The sequence below is a fragment of the Pecten maximus genome, chromosome 7 (genome assembly GCF_902652985.1).
Source record: "Pecten maximus chromosome 7, xPecMax1.1, whole genome shotgun sequence".
In the NCBI taxonomy this organism is placed as follows: domain Eukaryota; kingdom Metazoa; phylum Mollusca; class Bivalvia; order Pectinida; family Pectinidae; genus Pecten; species Pecten maximus.
The window spans coordinates 45,545,723-45,567,350 of record NC_047021.1 but is presented as its reverse complement, the minus strand read 5'-3'; the positions used below and the strand labels follow the sequence as shown (position 1 = coordinate 45,567,350).

General features: G+C 39.1%; 1 protein-coding gene across 4 annotated transcripts in view; it reads right to left on the bottom strand.

The window, feature by feature from the left end:
- LOC117330971 (nuclear protein MDM1-like) overlaps positions 1 to 19,309 on the bottom strand; it is a gene marked incomplete at its 5' end in the record, with an annotated part of 50,214 nt that extends 30,905 nt beyond the window's left edge. For 3 of the 4 annotated variants that reach the window (XR_004533429.1, XM_033889565.1, XM_033889567.1), the window contains 8 exon segments: positions 2,076 to 2,205; positions 7,049 to 7,073; positions 7,765 to 7,914; positions 9,746 to 9,874; positions 10,134 to 10,529; positions 12,093 to 12,304; positions 17,698 to 17,821; positions 19,195 to 19,309. Coding sequence is in view for 3 of the 4 variants with exons in the window: in XM_033889565.1 (XP_033745456.1) it covers positions 2,076 to 2,205; positions 7,049 to 7,073; positions 7,765 to 7,914; positions 9,746 to 9,874; positions 10,134 to 10,529; positions 12,093 to 12,304; positions 17,698 to 17,821; positions 19,195 to 19,212 (1,184 nt within the window). 4 annotated transcript variants of the gene reach the window in all.
- Between the last annotated feature and the right edge of the window lie 2,319 nt (positions 19,310 to 21,628).

Genomic DNA, 21,628 nt, shown 5'->3' with positions numbered 1-21,628 from the left:
GACATAAAACAAATGATTGTCAAAGATATGAATTCACTATATAAACTATCGCAAAGTTTACCCTCTCCCAAGGGGCAAATGTGAAACCCCAGGGTCATGAAATTCACAATTCAAGTAAAATACCATAAAACCATTCCTTCTATGAAAAGTTTTTGATTCTATCTTATAGAGGTATTGAGAATAAGATTTTGAAATTTCAGTCAATTTGACACTTTTTAGCCCCGCCCGTCAGCCCCTGGGGGTCAGTCAGGGCCAACGTATGTGTACTATCAAACTGTTATCCAACGCTGATGATGTTAACCAGGTTTGAATAAATTCCAATACAAATCCAACAAATAATAGCCAAAAATGTGATTTCCCTATCTAAACTATAGTAAAGTTTACCCCCTCCCCAGGGTCAAAACGTGAGACCCCTGTGTCATTAAATTCACAATTTTGGTAAAGCACCATAAGACCCTTCCATCTATGGAGATTTTTTTATTCTACCAAATATGAGAGTAGAGAAGAAGATTTTTGAAATTTCAGTCGATTTGACCCTTTTTAGCCCCGCCCATCAGCCCCTGAGGGTCAGTCAGGGCCAACATTTCCATACCATCAAAATGTTATCCTATGGTGATAATGTTGACCAGGTTAGAATGAGTTCCAATACAAATCCAACAAATAATAGTCAAAAATGTGATTTCCCTATATAAACTATAGTAAAGTTAACCCCCTCCCCAGGGGGCAAACATGAAACCCCAGGGTAATAAAATTCACAATTTTGGTAAAGCACCATAAGGACCTTCCATCTATGTAGAGTTTTTGATTCTACCAAATAAGAGAGTAGAGAAGAAGATTTTTGAAATTTCAGTCAATTTGATACTTTTTAGCCCCGTCCATCAGCCCCTGGGGGTCAGTCAGGGCCAACATATGCATACTATCAAACAGTTATCCAACACTGATAATATTAACCAGATAAGAAAAATTTCCAATACAAATCCAATATATAATAATCAAAAATGTGATTTCTCTATATAAACTATAGTAAAGTTTACCCCCTCCCCAGGGGCAAACGTGAGACCCCAGGGTCATGCAATTCACAATTTTGGTAAAGCACCACAAGACCCTTTCATCTATTTCATATTTGACTCCACCATACATTGTATCTGAGAGTAGAGAAGAAGATTTTTGAAGTTTTAGTCAATTTGACCATTTTTGGCCCCACCCCTCAGGCCCCTGGGGGGTGGGGACCATATAATTCACAATTTTGGTTGACCTTCAGCCATAGAAACTTTCTGCCAAATTTCATTGAATTTTGTTCTGTGGTTTTGGAGAAGAAGTCGAAAATTTAAAAAGCGTACGGACGGACGACGGACGACGACAGATAAAAGGAGATTAGAATAGGTCACTTGAGACTTCGTCTCAGGTGACCTAAAAAGTCAATACAGTGGGGTGGAGACACAAAGTCCCGGAAGGTTGAGAATCGTAGGAAATAAAGAAGAATCTGCCGTGGTTACAGGTGGATGGACAAATGGATGGACAGATTGATGAACAGATGGATGGACAGATTGATGAACATATTGATGAACAGATGGATGGACAAATGGATGGACAGATGGATGGATGAGCCAATCCCAGAAACTCCCTTCTAGCTTAACTTCTAATGTGTAAAATTATGGTGACAATATCAGCCACCTTAACTCTCATCTCAATCAAAATCTCCTCCCATCAAATGGAAAACTATAGCAAACATGGTCATAAAGATATGACAACTAGTAGACTGTTATTATAGTAATATCTCATGACAATGACTTTTGAATTTTGAAATACAGGACTACAATGATGTGCAGTGTGTACCGTGGTAATGTTTATACACGACATATATTCAAAATATGTTTCAAAATAAAGAGTTGCTATACATGTATAATTATGATAATGGCTCTTAATTTTGACAGTTATACCACAATAAATTTTAAATACTGTATGTTACATGTACTGTACATTAGATTTGCAATGTTCTAGAATACTTTTCAAGTAACAATGCATATCTTATCACCCAAGCTATTGCTGATCTTTCCAAATATAAGCATACCAACCTAAGCTGACCATAAGGGATGGGTGGTGGTCGCTGAACCTCCACATCCGGAGTCTCCTTCGTAAGACGTTTGTTGTCCGAGGTAATGATAGGACCAGACCCAGCAGCAGCCATCTTGTCTGGAGACAGGACTGGTGAATATATAATACAACAATGGTTATCTCCCCTGTCTCGAGAGCCATGCAATCATTCCCAAGTCAGCAGAGCCAATTAAAACAACTCTTATAACCAATGCTACTCCCCTGTCTCTAGAGCCAATCAAAACAACTCTTACAACTAATGCTACTCCCCTGTCTCTTAAGCCAATCAACACAACTCTTACAACTAATGCTACTCCCCTGTCTCTTAAGCCAATCAAAACAACTCTTACAACTAATGCTACTCCCCTGTCTCTTAAGCCAATCAAAACAACTCTTACAACTAATGCTACTCCCCTGTCTCTTAAGCCAATCAAAACAACTCTTACAACTAATGCTACTCCCCTGTCTCTTAAGCCAATCAAAACAACTCTTACAACTAATGCTACTCCCCTGTCTCTTAAGCCAATCACAACTCTTACAACTAATGCTACTCCCCTGTCTCTTAAGCCAATCAAAACGACTCTTACAACCAATCAAAACAACTCTTACAACCAATGCTACTCCCCTGTTTCTAGAGCCAATCAAAATGACTTTTACAACCAATGCTACTCCCTCGTCAGCAGAGCCAATTAAAACGACTCTCACAACCAATGATGCTACTTCCCTTTCTCTTAAGCCAATCAAAACAACAGCCAGTGTTTCTAGAAAGACAGTATAACATTGGCTGTTAGTATGTCATATGTTTGATACAAAATGTTCCGTTCTCATGATAAATCATACAGAAATATTTATCATTTGGCAATACCTGTATAGAATTTTAAGTAAGGTAGTTAAGTTTAATTTAAAGTATAAAGCTTATAAAACTTTAATTGAACCATAAAAACATATGAAAAGATTGGATATTGTGATTAGTTTTCTGTGAATTATGGTCTGTAAATTATGGAAACTGTTGTTTGTGCCTGAAAGATGAGTTAATAATTTGTGTCTGAAGGATATGTTAATGTTTGAACGATGAGCTGATGTTTGTGTTTGAAGGATGAGCTGATGTTTGTGTATGAAGGATGAGTCGATGTTTGTGTTTGATAGATGAGTTGATGCTTGTGTTTGATAGATGAGTTGATGTTTGTGTTTGATAGATGAGTTGATGTTTGTGTTTGATAGATGAGTTGATGCTTGTGTTTGATAGATGAGTTGATGTTTGTGTTTGATAGATGAGTTGATGTTTGTGTTTGATAGATGAGTTGATGTTTGTGTTTGATAGATGAGTTGATGTTTGTGTTTGATAGATGAGTTGATGTTTGTGTTTGATAGATGAGTTGATGTTTGTGTTTGATGGATGAGTTGATGTTTGTGTCTGAAGGATGAGTTGATGTTTGTGTTTGATAGATGAGTTGATGTCTGTGTTTGATAGATGAGTTGATGCTTGTGTTTGATAGATGAGTTGATGTTTGTGTTTGATAGATGAGTTGATGTTTGTGTTTGATAGATGAGTTGATGTTTGTGTTTGATAGATGAGTTGATGTTTGTGTTTGATAGATGAGTTGATGTTTGTGTTTGATATCTGCGTTTGCTGTTTGTGTTTGCTCCGTCTGCCTTGCTGTTGTGTGTTTGCTCGCTGCGTTGCTGTTTGTTTTGCTCGCTCGTTGCTGTTTGTTTTGCTCGCTGCCTTGCTGTTTGTGTTTGCTGCTGCTTGCTGTTGGTGTTTGCTCGCTGCGTTGCTGTTTGTCTTTGCTCGCTGTGTTTTCGTTGCTGCTGCGTTGCTGTTTGTTTGCTCGCTGCGTTGCTGTTTGTGTTTGCGGTGCTTGCTGTTTGTGCCCGTTTCGTTGCTGTTTGTGTTTGCCGGCTGCTGCGTTTTGTTTGCTGCTGCGTTGCGTTTGTGTTTGCCGCTGCGTTGCTGTTTGTGTTTGCTCGCTTGTTGCTGTTTGTGTTTGCTCATGCGTTGTGTTTGTGTTTTTGATGATTTGTGTTGCTGCTTCGTGTTTGTGTTTGCCCGCTGCGTTTGTTTGTGTTTGCCCTGCCGTTGCTGTTTTTGTTTTTGCTCGCTGCTTGACTGTTTTGTGTTTGATAGATGAGTTGATGTTTGTGTTTGATAGATGAGTTGATGTTTGTGTTTGATAGATGAGTTGATGTTTGTGTTTGATAGATGAGTTGATGTTTGTGTTTGATAGATGAGTTGATGCTTGTGTTTGATAGATGAGTTGATGTTTGTGTTTGATAGATGAGTTGATGTTTGTGTTTGATAGATGAGTTGATGTTTGTGTTTGATAGATGAGTTGATGTTTGTGTTTGATAGATGAGTTGATGTTTGTGTTTGATAGATGAGTTGATGTTTGTGTTTGATAGATGAGTTGATGTTTGTGTTTGATAGATGAGTTGATGTTTGTGTTTGATAGATGAGTTGATGTTTGTGTTTGATAGATGAGTTGATGCTTGTGTTTGATAGATGAGTTGATGTTGTGTTGATAGATGAGTTGATGTTTGTGTTTGATAGATGAGTTGATGTCTTGTGTTTGATAGATGAGTTGATGTTTGTGTTTGATAGATGAGTTGCTGTTTGTGTATTGATAGATGAGTTGATGTTTGTGTTTGATAGATGAGTGATGGTTTGTGTTTGCTAATGATGAGTTGATGTTTGGTGTTTGATGAGATGAGTTGATGTTTGTGTTGCTCGCTGAGTTATGCTGTTTGTTTTTTTTTGCTCGCCGGGGGACTGAGTTGCTGTTTGGGTTTGATACGATGATTTGCTGTTTTGTGTTTGTAGCTGAGTTGATGTTTGTGTTTGCTAGATCGTTGCTGTTTGTGTTTGCTCAGCCTGCGTTGCATGTTTGTGTTTGCTCCTTCGTTCTGTTTGTGTTTGCTCGCTGCGATTGCTGTTTGTGTTTGCTAGATGAGTTGCTGTTTGTGTTGATGTTTGTGTTTTAAATCAGCTGCTTGACTGTTTGTGTTTGATCGCTAGCGTTGCTGTTTTTTCGCTTGATAGATGGTTTGCTGTTTTGTGTTTGCTAGATGAGTTATGTTTGTGTTTGTAGATGCGTGCCTGTTTGTGTTTGCAGGATGCCATTGGTGTTTTGTGTATTGATCCTGAGTTGACTGTTTGTTTTTGTACGATGAGTTGTGTTTTGTTTTGAAGATGAGTTGATGTTTGGTTCTGACGATGAGTTGATGTTTGTGTTTGACGGCATGATTGTGTTTGTGTTGCTCGATGAGTTGCTGTTTGTGTTTGTCAGCTGAGTTGATGTTTGTGATTTGATCGTGTGTTGATGTTTTGTGTTTGGCTAACGATGAGTTGAGGTTTTGTTTTGACGGATGAGTTGATGTTTGTGTTTGTAGCTGAGTTGTGTTTTGTGTTTGATGATGTTGCTGTTTGTGTTTGAAGGCATGATTTGATGTTTGTGTCTTGAAGATGAGTTGACTGTTTGTGTTTGAATGATGCGTTGCAATGTTTGGGTGTTTGTGCTGCGTTGCATGTTTGTGTTTTGTCGTGCGTTGGTTTTTGTGTTTGCTCGCTGCGTTGCTTTGTTTGCCTGTGCTTTTTGGTTGTCTGAGTTCGTTGGTTTGTGTTTGACTGCTTTTGTGTTTGTGTTTGCTGCTGCGTTGCATGTTTGTGTCTGCCGCTGAGTTGCAGGGTTTGTGTTTGCTCGCTGCGTTGCTGTTTGGGGTTTGCTCAGCTGCGTTGCTGTTTGTGTTGATGATGAGTTGCTGTTTGTGTTTGATCGACTGGTTGCTGTTTGTGTTTGTACGGCTGCGTTGCTGTTGTGTTTGCTCGCTGCGTTGCTGTTTGTGTTTGCAGCTGCGTTGCTGTTTGTTTTGACTGCGGAGTTTGATGTTTTGTGTTTGCTGATGCTTTTGCTGTTTGTGTTTGCGGGCTCGTTGCTGTTTGTGTTTGCTCGCTGCGTTGCTGTTTGTGTTTGCACGGCTGCGTTGCTGTTTGTTTTTTGCCGGCTGCGTTGCTGTTTTGTGTTTGCCGGCTGCGTTGCTGTTTGTGTTGCGCTCGTTGCTGTTTGTTTGCTCGCTGCTTTGTTTGTGTTGCTCGCTGCGTTGCTGTTTGTGTTTGCTCGCGCGTTGCTGTTTGTGTTTTGCTCGCTGCGTTGCTGTTTGTGTTTGCCGGCTGCTTTTGCTGTTTGTGTTGCCGGCTGCGTTGCTGTTTTGTGTTGCACGCTGAGTTTGGTGTTTGTGTTTTTGATAGATGCGTTGCTGTTTGTGTTTGCTCGCTGCGTTGCCTGTTTTGTGTTTGCCTGCTGCGTTGCTTTTTTGTGTTTGCTCGCTGCGTTGCTGTTTTTGTTGTTGCTGCTTGCCGGCTGCTTGCTGTTTGTGTTTGATGGGCCTTGCTGTTTTTTGGCGGCTGCTTGCTTTTGTTTTGCTAGCTGCGTTGCTGTTGTGTTTGCTCGCTGCGTTGCTGTTTGTGTTTGCACGGCTGCCTTGCTGTTTGGTTTTTGCGGAGAGTTGCTTTTGTGTTTGATAGTGCGTTGCGTTTTGTGTTTGCTAGCTGCGTTGCTGTTTGTGTTTGCTCGCTGAGTTCTGTTTGTGTCTTGTGCTGGTTGCATGTTTTGTTTTGAAGATGTGATTTTGAGTTGATGTTTGTGTTTGATAGATGAGTTGATGTTTGTGTTTGATAGATGAGTTGATGTTTGTTTGATAGATGAGTTGATGTTTGTGTCTGAAGGATGAGTTGATGTTTGTGTTTGATAGATGAGTTGATGTTTGTGTTTGAAGGATGAATTGATGTTTGTGTTTGATAGATGAGTTGATGTTTGTGTTTGATAGATGAGTTGATGTTTGTGTTTGATAGATGAGTTGATGTTTGTGTTTGATAGATGAGTTGATGTTTGTGTTTGATAGATGAGTTGATGTTTGTGTTTGATAGATGAGTTGATGTTTCATTGCAAAATCTTACCTCCAACACTTTTGCTTCTCTTTGGCTGAAATAACCAGATTTTATACATCATTATGTTTCAACAGAAAAACATAAGAGATAAAATTATTCTACTGCTGATAAAAAAATGTTTTTAAAAATAACTTAACACGCACTGAAGATTCTTTCAATGAACTGTTCACATATTATCAGAAATATAATTTCATAAAACTTCATAAAACATGAAATGTCTAAATTTTAATATTTTGTTCACATAAAACATGAAATGTCTAAATTTTAATATTTTGTTCACATAAAACATGAAATGTCTAAATTTTAATATTTTGTTCACATAAAACATGAAATGTCTAAATTCTAATATTTTGTTCACATAAAACATGAAATGTCTAAATTTTAATATTTTGTTCACATAAAACATGAAATGTCTAAATTTTAATATTTTGTTCATGTAAAACATGAAATGTCTAAATTCTAATATTTTGTTCACATAAAACATGAAATGTCTAAATTCTAATATTTTGTTCATGTAAAACATGAAATGTCTAAATTCTAATATATCATTCAATGAAACACAAATGCAGTGAAACTTTTTGACCAGGAACTTGACAAGTTTCCAGTCACATTTCTAATAGTTTGATAAGAACCTTTGACCGATCGTGGTCACTGGTCATTTGTAATGGTCAACATCATTTTTTGTAATTTTCACACTGACCTGACTTCAGTAGTCACTTACGTACCTTTGACCTTTTCTTTGACGACTTGCCTGCCGCCTGTACAGGCGCATCCTCGGACAGCTTCCAATTCTGGAACTGCATGTCGTATTCACTCTTCTTAGGAACCACATCCTTCCTGAATGGGGCCACAGCGGGGTTACTGTTGTACACGACCTTAGGCAATATCAAAATGATCCTCATATTTGGGCAGTGTATACAACAACAGGATCACTTAACCATGGCAACCGATCAGAATTTGATAATTAACAAACTTTTAATTACTGTATTTACTCTAACTCATTGATAAAGTTTGGGGAAGGTTTATTTGTGAACCATTTCCAGGCAGAAAAAAAATGACGTGTGGAATTTGATGAGTGTAAAGAAATTTATTTCAACACAGAAATGAAAAAAAAATATATATATTTGATAAAATGATTTTACTTTCCACACTTGATCATTATGTTCACATAATGGTTACTACCATTTCACCAAGTAATTACTTTGGGAGATTCCGCCAAACTCAGCCTCCCCATCCCCTATCCCTCAGCCTCCCCATCCCTCTGCCTCTGCCTCCCCATCCCCTCAGCCCATTCCCTATCCCTCAGCCTCCCCATCCCCTACCCATCTGCCTCCCCATCCCCTACCCCTCAGTCTCCCCATCCCCTACCCCTCAGTCTCACCATCCCCTACCCCTCAGCATCCCCATCCCCTACCCCTAAGCCTCCCCATCCCCTACCCCTCAGCCTCCCCATCCCCTACCCCTCAGCCTCCCCATCCCCTATCCCTCAGCCTCCCCATCCCCTACCCCTCAGTCTCCCCATTCCCTACCCCTCAGCCTCCCCATCCCCTACCCCTCAGCCTCCCCATCCCCTATCCCTCAGCCTCCCCATCCCCTGCTCCTCAGCCTCCCCATCCCCTACCCCTCAGCCTCCCCATCCCCTACCCATCAGTCTCCCCATTCCCTACCCCTCAGTCTCCCCATCCCCTACCCATCTGTCTCCCCATCCCCTACCCCTCAGCCTCCCCATCCCCTACCCCTCAGCCTCCCCATCCCCTACCCTCAGTCTCCCCATTCCCTACCCCTCAGTCTCCCCATCCCCTACCCATCTGTCTCCCCATCCCCTACCCCTCAGCCTCCCCATCCCCTACCCCTCAGCCTACCCATCCCCTATCCCTCAGCCTCCCCATCCCCTATCCCTCATCCTCCCCATCCCCTACCCCTCAGTCTCCCCATCCCCTATCCCTCAGCCTCCCCATCCCCTACCCCTCAGCCTCCCCATCCCCTCAGCCTCCCCATCCCTTATCCCTCAGCCTCCCCATCCCCTACCCCTCATCCTATCCATCCCCTACCCCTCAGCCTCCCCATTCCCTACCCCTCATCCTCCCCATCCCCTACCCCTCAGCCTCCCCATCCCCTACTCCTCAGTCTCCCCATCCCCTACCCCTAAGCCTCCCCATCCCCTACCCCTCAGCCTCCCCATCCCCTACCCCTCAGCCTTCCCATCCCCATCCCCTATGCCTCCCGATCCCCTACCCCTCAGTCTCCCCATCCCCTGCCCCTCAGTCTCCCCATCCCCTACCCCTCAGCCTCCCCATCCCCTACCCCTCAGCCTCCCCATCCCCTGCCCCTCAGTCTCCCCATCCCCTATCCCTCATCCTCCCCATCCCCTATCCCTCATCCTCCCCATCCCCTACCCCTCAGCCTCCCCATCCCCTACCCCTCAGCCTCCCCATCCCCTACCTCTCATCCTCCCCATCCCCTGCCCCTCATCCTCCCCATCCCCTCAGCCTCCCCATCCCCTACCCCTCAGCCTCCCCATCCCCTATCCCTCAGTCTCCCCATCCCCTGCCCCTCAGCCTCCCCATCCCCATCCCCTACGCCTCCCGATCCCCTATCCCTCAGCCTCCCCACTCCCCCAGTCAAACATCTTCTGATAATTTAGGTTTACAGTAGTAAACTTATAAAGGCTTGTGTGTTATCCTTGTGTCTCTGTAGTACACTCACCTGCTCAGCGGCTAGGAGAGGCGATGACTTGCCTCCCACCTTCCAGTCAAACGACTTCTGGTACTCGGACACTTTCCTCTTTGGACGTGGTGGTGCAATACCTGCCTTGTACTTCAGGGCAAACTCCGCCTATTAACCAAACATACGTAAGTGTTACATTTATAATGTATTCTATTTTGAGGATAGAATGATATCACAAAATGTTGATACCGAAAAAATAAAGTATTGGGTGAATTCTAGTTAATTTCATTATGGAGACTTATGGAGACCTCCGCAGCATCTTAGCCTCCTTAGCTTTACTTATGGAGGACTATGGAACATCTGATGTTTCCTTAACTTTATTTACGGAGCCCTCCAGAACATCTGACACTTCCTTAGCTTTACTTACCGGGGCCTCCGGAGCAGACAGTGCTATCCCCTTATCCATGTTGGTCTGTACGGATTCGTTCATGTTACTGATCATCTTGTCTTTAAGAGGAAGTTTGGTCAGCGACTCTTGTTTGTTGGCATTCATGTCACTAGTGGCACTTTTCTTTACAGATTTTACCGGGCTCTTTGTTGATATTTTCGGCGCCTCTAGTTCACTCTTGAGCTGTAAGGGCAACATACCCTTCATTTCCCTAGGGGCCATAGGAGTTGGGACCTTAGGGCTCTCTTGAGTTTTAGATTTTGATTCTACCTTAGAAGGTCTTGAATCCTCTTTTACAGACCTTCGGTACATCTCGGTATTTACCACAGGAGCCGGTTTAGGTTTTGATACTTCTTGTCTGTTTTCTTTTTCTTTCTAAAATAATTACACAATTGAATACATAATTACACAATTAAAGACAAAATTACACAATTAAAGATGTAATTACATAGTTAAATACATAATTACACAATTAAAGACGAAATTACACAATTAAAGATGTAATTACACAATTAAATACATAATTACACAATTAAAAACATAACTACACAATTAAAAACGTAATTACACAATTAACTACGTAATTACACAATTAAATATGTAATTACACAATGAAAAATTACTGATCTATGAATAAAGCTTCCATTATTTACACTTGACTAACACATAAAAATACAGATAATCATGATGCTGTGGCTATAGTTGTTTATGATATTTTCTATGTTTTTTGTTTGGGGATGACTAGCTAGTAAAAAGTAATTGAATGCCATTTTCAAATACCTGGTACATTTTCTGTTAAAAGACAGCACTATGGTCTGATAGTGTTGTCGAGGGATGGTACAGTACCCGGGCCTCAGGGCACTATGGTCTGATAGTGTTGTCAAGGGATGGTATAATACCCGGGCCTCAGGGTCCTATGGTCTGATAGTGTTGTCAAGGGATGGTATAATACCCGGGCCTCAGGGCACTATGGTCTGATAGTGTTGTCAAGGGATGGTATAATACCCGGGCCTCAGGGTCCTATGGTCTGATAGTGTTGTCAAGGGATGGTATAATACCCGGGCCTCAGGGCGTTATGGTCTGATAGTGTTGTCAAGGGATGGTATAGATATCTGAGCGGGAGGCAAGACATGTACAACACTATCAGACCAATGTGCTCTCAAAAGAGGGGTATAATTATTTCAGGATATCACACTTATATTTTACTTTGATAATTTCAATATTCAACCCCCTATTTCACCACTGGAAGGCCTGTCAGCGTTAGCCATTTTCATCATCTTTGTCAAAATCACAACAGACGCTCAATCTCACCCCAAATTTGATAGGGACTAGCAGCTCATATTATCCAAGTGTTTAGCGAATAGGGAGTTAGTATTTTGTCATTTGATGTATCAATGGACATTGATACATTTATAGAAAAATAACTTATAGCTGGCAGCCAGTTTATAATTAATTTATCCATTGACTAAAATTTGCAAGTTAATCTGCAATCTAGAAATTAAATATGCCACAATTTACAACAGTAAACCAGCCTAACATATTAAATATACCACAATTTACAACAGTAAACCAGCCTAACATATTAAAACAAGTATTAACATAAAAATCATATCATTTAGTTCAAATTGAGGCCTTTTAAAAATTAGCCATAAAGGGGATTTGTTGGTCAACAAAAAAATAAATAATAATAACCAGGTAATTAAAAAATTGATTAAAAAATATTGCTTATTGGGTATAATATGTTAACCATCCCTTAATTTAAATGAAAATTTAGCCCAATTAGACTGAGTAGCAACAAATTAGGGATACATTTGTACATGGCAAATCCCAAAATGATAGACCTACCAAACTAAATCTTCTGCATGAACTAGTACTGTTGTTTGGAAATAAACAACAATTAGTTTTTGTTGTTTTGGAGAGAAGAAAATTATTACTTACCTTGGTATGTGCGAGTTTCTGTTGTTTGGGAGGAGAAGCACCGCGAGACTTGGCCTTGTATTTCACATTTTCCATAAACTTATCATTTGCACCCAGGAGGGCAAAATCCTCACTCCCAGGGGACTCGAGACCCTGATTGAAATGATTGCTAAGGCTTGTCGTGGGTCCATCCAGCCTCTTCTTCCTCTGAATCGGTGGTTCAGAGGGCACACCTATATATACAAACAGTACATATACTTAAAGCTTGTCTAAGCTGATCAGGGAGACATTGTTAGGGGCATCCATAGAAATCATGTAATGATGTTCATAAGTCCTGTCTTTGCTTATTGGACAAACTTATTTTTGTAATAACTTTTATACAATTTATTTTAACTTCTTGGACAAACTTATTTTTGTAATGATATTCACACAATTCATCTTAACTTATTGGACAAAACTTTAACTTATTTGACAAACTTATTTACGTAATGACATTTATACAATCTATCTTAACTTATTGGGCACATTGACTGATGTAATGACATTCATAGTCTTATACATATGAATAAATTAACAAATGTTTAACATTTTAGGGGGTACAATAATGCTGTATGCAAGTTTACATATTAAATATTTTTGTAAAAAGGAGGTTGTAAAAATATATACAATGTTAGTAACACATTAAAATTTATATACCAGAAAGTAAGCTGTAATGCAGAAATTTCCATTAGTTTTATAAACTTTTAAAGTGTTACACAACATGCATATATCCACTTCACCATGGGGAGCTTGGACCAATACCAGGGCAAAAAAAATCAAAACATGACATGCTAGAAGCGGGAACTTTAGATTTGAACACACAATTTTGGCAGTAACTTAATTTCACTATTCAGTCAAACTTTGTAATCTTGAACACTTATAACTTGAAAATTGAAAGTAAGTCGAAGTAAAAATTCAGTTCCGCCAGTAAAATTCTAAATACAATGTATACTCGTTTATCTCAAATACTGATTACTTGGGATGTCTGGAAGTTTTTTCATAATCCCTCAAACTTAGGAATAACAAGGTTTGAGTATAGTTATTCCAATATAAATGTTTTTAATACAAAATCATATGTTTTCTTTGCAATTATGTTTTGTAAGTAATATATAAAAGAATATACTGTATATTAGACCAGAGATTTTCTTGCCCTAAATACAGGTACATATCAAAGCAGGCATCACCTGTATAATCAAATCACTAGACCTGTACCAGATCGTTCACATCCAAGTCTTCTGGGCCCAGTTATTCAAAATGTAATTATGCTAATCATAGTAGTTTAACAACAATTTTAAAATCCTGATAAAATGATTTCTGTTAAAATAATATCTGGTAAAACTAATTAACTTGAAAATATTTCATGAAACTATATAACACTCGTCAGTCTCTTCCTGCCTGACCATTTTAAGGAAAACACACTTATGAGGTAAACGAGAGATAAGATTTTCACTAATTAATTAATTAAGCTACCGGTAATCATCCTTCGAATAACTAGGCCCAGGTATCAAACACAAGCATTTAACTAATTTTACAAATTAGGATCACATAGCAACATTAGATAGTGCTTAGTGGCCTGACCATGTATACAGTTTAATAAAGCCTACTGAAACTGTATCTGAACTGATGTGCCGACAAACGCAAAGTCACCTGATCTGCTTGCATGTTTTAACATGGCTGAGTTAATGAACAAGAGGCCCATGGGCCTTAACGGTCACCTGAGATTTGAAATATTTCAGTTTATTTAATTGACCCTTTTTGCCCCCCCCCCCCCCCCCCCCCCCATCAGCCCCTGGGGGTCAGTCAGGGCCAACATATGCATATTATAAAACTTTCATTCCATGCTGAAAATGTTAACCAGAATGAATTCCAATAGAAATCAAAACAAATCAGTCAAAAATGTGATTTCCCTATATAAACTATAGTAAAATTTAACCCCTCCCCAGGGGCAAACTTGTGACCCCAGGGTCATGAAATTTAAAATTTCATAAAGCACCATAAGATTCCACCTTCAGTCTTGAGAAGAAGATTTTTGAAATTTCAGTCAATTTGAACCTTTTTAGCCCTGTCCATCAGCCCCGGGGGGGTCAGTCAGGGCCAACATGTGCATGCCATCAAACTGTCATCCCACGCTGACAATGTTTACAAAATTAGAATGAATTCCAAAACCAATAAAAGTCAAAAATGTTATTTCCCTATATAAACTATAGTAAAGTTTAGCCCCGCCCCAGGGGCAAACTTAAGACCCCAGGGTCATGAAATTCACAATTTTGGTAAAGAACCTTCAAACCCAGCCATCTATCAAGTGTATTTGATTCTATCATATCTGAGAGTAGAGAAGAAGATTTGTGAAATTTCAGTCAATTTGGCCCTTTTTAGCCCCGCCCATCAGCCCCTGGGGGTCAGTCAGGGCCAACAGGTGCATGCCATCAAACTGTCATCCCATACTGACAATGTTTACAAAATTAGAATGAATTCCAATAGAAATAAAACAAATTAAAGTCAAAAATGTGATTTCCCTATATAAACTATAGTAAAGTTTAGCCCCGCCCCAGGGGCAAACTTGAGACCCCAGGGTCATGAAATTCACAATTTTGGTAAAGAACTTTCAAACCCAGCCATCTATGAAGTGTATTTGATTCTATCATATCTGAGAGTAGAGAAGAAGATTTGTGAAATTTCAGTCAATTTGGCCCTTTTTAGCCCCGCCCATCAGCCCCTGGGGGTCAGTCAGGGCCAACATGTGCATGCCATCAAACTGTCATCCCATGCTGACGATGTTTACAAAATTAGAATGAATTCCAATAGAAATAAAACAAATTAAAGTCAAAAATGTGATTTCCCTATATAAACTATAGTAAAGTTTATCCCCTCCCCAGGGGCAAACGTAAAACCCCTGGGTCATGAAATTTACAATTTTGGTAAAACACCTTAAGACCCTTCCATCTATGAAGAATGTTTGATTCCAGCATATCTGAGACTAGAGAAGAAGATTTTTGAAGTTTTAGTCAATTTGACCCTTTTTGGCCCCGCCCCTCAGGCCCCTGGGGGGTGGGGACCATATAATTTACAATTTTGGTTGACCTTTAGCCATAGAAGCTTCCTTCCAAATTTCATAGAATTTGGTTTGTGGGTTTTGGAGAAGAAGTCGAAAATGTAAATTGTTTACGGACGCACGACGGACGACGGACGACGCACGGCGGACGACGGACGACGCACGACGACGGACAAAAGGGGATTAGAATAGGTCACTTGAGACTTTGTCTCAGGTGACCTAAAAATCTTATTGAAGCACAGATGAAAACATTTTGCAATTTTGGGCTCTGCACTGCATACCTAGAATTGAGGGCTTCCCCATAAGAGTAATTGTAAGTTATATTATTTTAGTCCAATAAAATTGATACTGGCGGTAAACCTTTTTAAAAGTCCAAACACATGAAAATTTGAAAAACAAAAATGTTTCCTTTTTTTCATTCATCTGCATTTCACTTCAAAACACTCAGCATATTACTCTATAGGCCAGCTAGCTCATAATACATGAACTCTGACCCCAAACACATGAACTCTGACCCCAAACACATGAACTCTGACCCCAAACACACGAACTCTGACCCCAAACACACAAACTCTGACACCAAACACATGAACTCTGAACCCAAACACATGTTAATTTTGATTTGTCTTGTGTTTCAGATTTTCAGTACTCTAAAAGGGTATACTTTGTACTATATATAATAAAATTAAGTTAATACAATATATCATGCTTCTTAGTGAAATGTTAAATTACACAGCATTTCAATACACAGCAAGTTAATTATATTAGTGTATGCAGTCTTTACAAAAATTGTAAATCTTGAACTTGACGAGACGGAATTCAGTTCAACCTTATATGGAAGGTTAATAACACAATCTATACCTAGCTTTGACGACTGCTGGCCAGCTGCTGGAGCATTTTGTTCTGCACTAGGTGCGAATGAGGCGCTCTTGAATGATTGGATGGGTTTGTAATGTTCTTTGTATTCCGAACTCGTCTGTAATTAATAAGTAGTACAAACATGCAAGCATTTTATCTAGTGATGGACTACAGCTATAATTTGAACTGTCACATGTAGTTTCTGCATTCTGGTTCTGGCTGCGACAATCTGAAATATACTTCGCTCAAAAGCTAAACTATCCAGTAAAACAAAGAATTTCGAGGAAGTGGATGTGTCACCTATGCAGAAAGCTGGGTGATTACAAGAGTTATTGCAAGGAAACAGATTTTCTATTTATAGTAACAGTAACCTTGACTTTTGACCTTTGGACCGGTGAAAAAAACAATCCCATGCAAGCACTTGTGGTAAGAAAAACTGCATGAAGAAGTTTGAGTTGAGTTTGATCAACCCCAAGGAAACTTGAATTATCACCCAGAAACAATTTTTCTACTTTTAGTAACAGTGACCATGACCTTTGACCTACAAACGAAAATTTGGTTTGGTTTGCATTTGTTTAACGTCCTATAATTAACAGCCAGGGACATTTAAGGACGTGCCAGGTTTTGGAGGTGGAGGAAAGCCAGAGTGGCAGAGAACCGGAGAAAAACCCCTGGCCTATGGTCAGTACCAGGCGACTGCCCCACTTAGGTTTCGAACTTGCAACCCAGAGCAGAGGTGTGGAGGGCTAGTGATAAAGTGTCGGGACACTTTAACCACTCGGCCACCACGGCCCCTCCACAAACGAAAAGCAATCCCCAGCAAGCACTTGTTGTAGGGAAGATCTGCATGAAGTTTGAGTTTGATTGGCCCAAGGGAACTCGAGTTATCACACAGAAACCTCTGTGCAGACAACAGACACCACCGCCAGCATTTTGATACATATATGTCACCTGAATTTTGCATGTGATACTGTACAGTGATGCTATATTATTCATCCTCAAATACGGGTGAAAATCACAACACTACGGCTTATTCACTAGTTAATAAGTGATAGTTTAATTTTCAAATGAAGTTATATAGATATACTATCATGGGGAACCTGTCACTTGCATGTGAAAATGTAGGGAAGGGGAGCTCGAGGGGTAACATCTATAGTATCATAAGTACAGCGAAAACTGAACAACATTTATGAAAAAGGAAAGGAAATATGTGACCATATATATTCAAAACTTTGCTCCTTTTCATGTTCAAATCCCAAAACATAGGAGAATACATTTTGACACAGTTTCAACAGCTGTACTGCTACTTGCCATGCAAAAAAAAAACTGTCAGGCTAGCTAGCTATATATAGATATATACATATATATCAAACTGTCCTTCACCATTTCAGAAGATGCAATGTGATAGAGAAACAAATGTCACACCATATATGCAAAATATGAACACAATTCTGGATCCCTTGGACTTCACATGTATAAACAATAAACAAAAGCTTGCATTGTTGAACATTAACAGAACAATCCAGATCTATATTTAGAATTTAATTTTCGTACCAATGAGGTTACTGCAGACTATTGGAAGTTGACATGGTGTGACAAATGTTAACCAACATGCATACATATATTGTAGCTGTGAATACATGCGAATTGGATGCATGCTTGATAGCATGAACGCACAATTCAAACCAAGGTCTACTGAAGAAAGGCCTGCTTTTGGTTTAGCCTGTTCTGCTGAAGGGCGGAAACTCCTGCTTTTGTAAGAGTTAACCCACTTGTAGTGTATATTATATTCAGATTTTCCCTGTGGAAAGAAATCGACAAAAAGAATTAATGCACAACAAGAATTTAAACATTATACAAAAGATTATTATACATTGTAGTTTATTTTGGAGGTGGAGGAAAGCCAGGATCAGCTTATGGTCAGTACCAGGCAACTGCCCCATATATATGGGTTTCAAACTCGTCACCCAGAGGTGGAGGGCTAGCTAGTGATAAAGTGTTGTTACACCTTAATTAACCACTTGGCCACTGTGGCCCACTATACCATAGAACAAGAACCAAGCTTTCCCTGGACACCCAAACACCAGATGTTAGACATTTTGAAAGAAAAATGGTGAAACTTGAGTGTTACATTTACATGTATATGTGGACCCTAGCCTCCAGACAACAGTTCCTCAAAATGCCCAAGATCTGGTGATGGGCCAATATATCTAGTCTCAGATTTAACATACCGTACATAAAATGTACATTATACTTGTAGTGTATATTTTTACTTCAAAATAGAAAACTATAGTAGAATTCACCTTTGTGTAATTTTCAGACAAAATAACCTGTTATTAAAAGTATAATGTTCTATATGAACTTAAGCAATGACAATCATTTAATTTACTATGCTGGTACACGAGTACACTCAGGGCCCAGTTGTTCAAAGGGTGATTAGCTTAATCACTTGATTAGTGAAAATCTCATTTCTCCTTTATTTCAAAATCTGTGTATGTATATATTCCTTTGAATAGGCACGTAGGAAGAGACTGGTGAGTGATATAGTTACATAAACTTATGTAAAATTAGTTTTATCGGAAAAGATTTAATCAAATTAATTAGCCTAATCACTTTTTGAACAACTGGGCCCTGGTACTACTCACTAGATCAGTTAGGTCTACTAATGTATTTTCAGTATGTCCACTGTGGTACATGTGTATGATCTCATGATAAAAAGAAACGAGAAATAAAGAGAAAACAGAAATAAATTCCATTAAATATGTGTGCTTCCTATTACAGGGAACCGCAATGAACTTTGTCCAGGTTTAACCTGTAATTTGCAGCTTATTATTAGTTTTTAGTCGGTAAACGGATGAATGGCGCTAATCACAGATGAGTCTGAACTTGAATCTTATACAAATTAACTGTCTGTTCTAATGCTCGATACACATTAAATTATCAGTGATAAACATGTCTAAATACATTCTGAGTTATTAAAGCCTATAAGATTGCAATATGAACTGCTATCGGTCATGTTTAAATGTGAATTTTTCAGTTATTAACTGCTGGCCGCTTTAAATCGCTCTGACCTGGTTTTGTTTACAAATTGATGTCTCGGTTTTCGAAGTTTAAATTCACTGTTGCATTCATATTGCAAATAAATATTACATAAATATTTGTTTCATAGTTTACCTTGAAGTGTACAGGCATCTTGGATGTTTGTTATTTGTCCTAATATTGATGAAATACTCCACAAACGAGAAAAATGTCAACACAGCTCCCAACCTACAGCACTCTGTCCGCCATAGCGTCGTAAGCGACGAAAAGAACTTTCAGAACCGACTACCGGTGATGTTTTCCGGATTAGAGGCGTGCGCTAAAAATAAAATAGTTAATTTGTGGCAAAAAATTGCAACATTTTTCATTGCACAGATTTACTTTTAGAACTACATGTTTATTATTAAATGTCTTAAAATGCCACTTTTTTTTTATATATATTTTCCCGTGTTATGGTACTGTAGAGCTGATATTGAAAAATTATTGAATAACTACAAAAAACTATTGGAAGATTATACAGACATCGATTGTTATTTTAGATATCCTGCAATTTTATTACGATTTACTAAAGATCTTGTCAAAATGACAAGAGGCCCATGGGCTTGTTTAATTTCCCAGGATATTTCAGTAATTATACCAAGGCAGTTATTTTACAAATAATTTTACCATTTTGGTGTCTGCCTTTCAGTACCATGTGTTATTCCACAGGTGCCTGACTCGTTTTTATAAAATAATAACATATAGAGTATGTACTCTATATGTTATTATTTTATAAAAACGAGTCAGGCACCTGTGGTACTATGACTCTTGTTTCCTCCCACCTCTGTTTATCGGTATAATACTCGTTTGTAAAGTTTTGTTTGCTTTAGCAGATTTGTCCTTAAGACCCAAGTGGCCCTGAAATTTGACCCAGTGAGGTTGAACTTTGACCCAGTTGACATTTCCTTCATATACATGTACAGTGGACCCTCGATAATCCGAACACCTTCGTTCCCAGCCCAAACCGTCCGGATTACGAGTTTTCCGGACTGCCGAATTTCGTCTACCAGGTCAAAAAAAAATTGTCGTGTAAGAGTTATCTCCCTTGATTATATACAATACGGGACGTTTCATAAACACGTCTAATTGTCAGACTTTTTAACAATAAATATACTTATGTTTCTGATATGATTCTTGTTTTGTTTTATTTTGTAGAAACTAAAAAATAAACTATGTTTTTAAAAGAACATGTAAAGTGAAAGTTGTTTTATTTATAGCGGTGTACGGTGACAAAATGTTTATCAGTACAAAATCAGAAAATTTCTTTTACATAGAGTCCAGTAGCCTTGAGCTTTAACCTGGACATTTATAGTCAGCTAACTCATTAATTCAAAGCATTTAAAAAAAAAAAAACTGTTATTCATAAAATGGTTATTAGTGACAAGATAAAAATTTGCCTACATCTTTGTCCAAGTGACCTTGACCTTAAGTCAGTTGACTTATTGCTTAATTCCAGAAGCAACTTTGCTTCATAATGTCATAATAAAATGCTCATCGGTGAAAAGATACTACATGCATAATTTAACCTTCAATTTGACCACTGACCCAGTGACTTTCAGCTTTGGTCAGTTGCCTTGGTGTTTAATTCTGACCAACTTTGTATAAATAGTACGTCTTTAAAAGCTTAAGATGTCCTTGACTTTAATTGACACTCTTAAACATGGACTTGTTTGAGGTCTTCTCATCTTGACCAATACATGAAGTTTGATCAAAATCCATTGCCACTCAGAGCAATGGTGATAGTGAGCATATGTAACACTATATACCATCCCTGACTTCATCACGAGGGAGTAATTATAATAATTTCTGTTGTTATTTCTATAACAAGATATGACTTACACAAAACAAACAGTATATAACCATGCTTACTTTTACTGATAAACATTTGACATGACCTTAGGTGACCTATATTTTGATAGGAAAATTTTATTTTACTAAAAAAAATTGGTCTCCATTATTGATGGCAATGACTGTATTTGTAGCTCATCAGCATCTGACTGTCCACGATTTTCTTGCTAGTTTTTTGCAGTGGCAAAGAAGAACTCTTTCTAGTACCTGAATAGCCCGAGTTTTCTATGGCCCTGACACCATTTCTGGGTGTCAGGGCCAGAGGAAACTCGGGCTAGGACCTGAACAAACTTTCTCAGTAAAGGTGACTTTGTATCCTTACCAGGTAGATCACACACTTTTTGGTTTGTTTTTGTTTAACGTCCTATTAACAGCCAGGGTCATTTAAGGACGTGCCAGTTTTTGGAGGTGGAGGAAAGCCGGAGTACCCGGAGAAAAATCACCGGCCTACGGTCAGTACCTGGCAACTGCCCCACGTAGGTTTCGAACTCACAACCCAGAGGTGGAGGGCTAGTGTTAAAGTGTCGGGACACCTTAACCACTCGGCCACCGCAGCCCCTTGAGCGCACACAACTGGTACACTTTTTACTGTGAACGTTGTATACTTTGGACGTTTTATACTTGATGAACCCTGACCTAAGGATATTAACCTGTTCGTCCAATTATTGTTATAAAGGAGGTA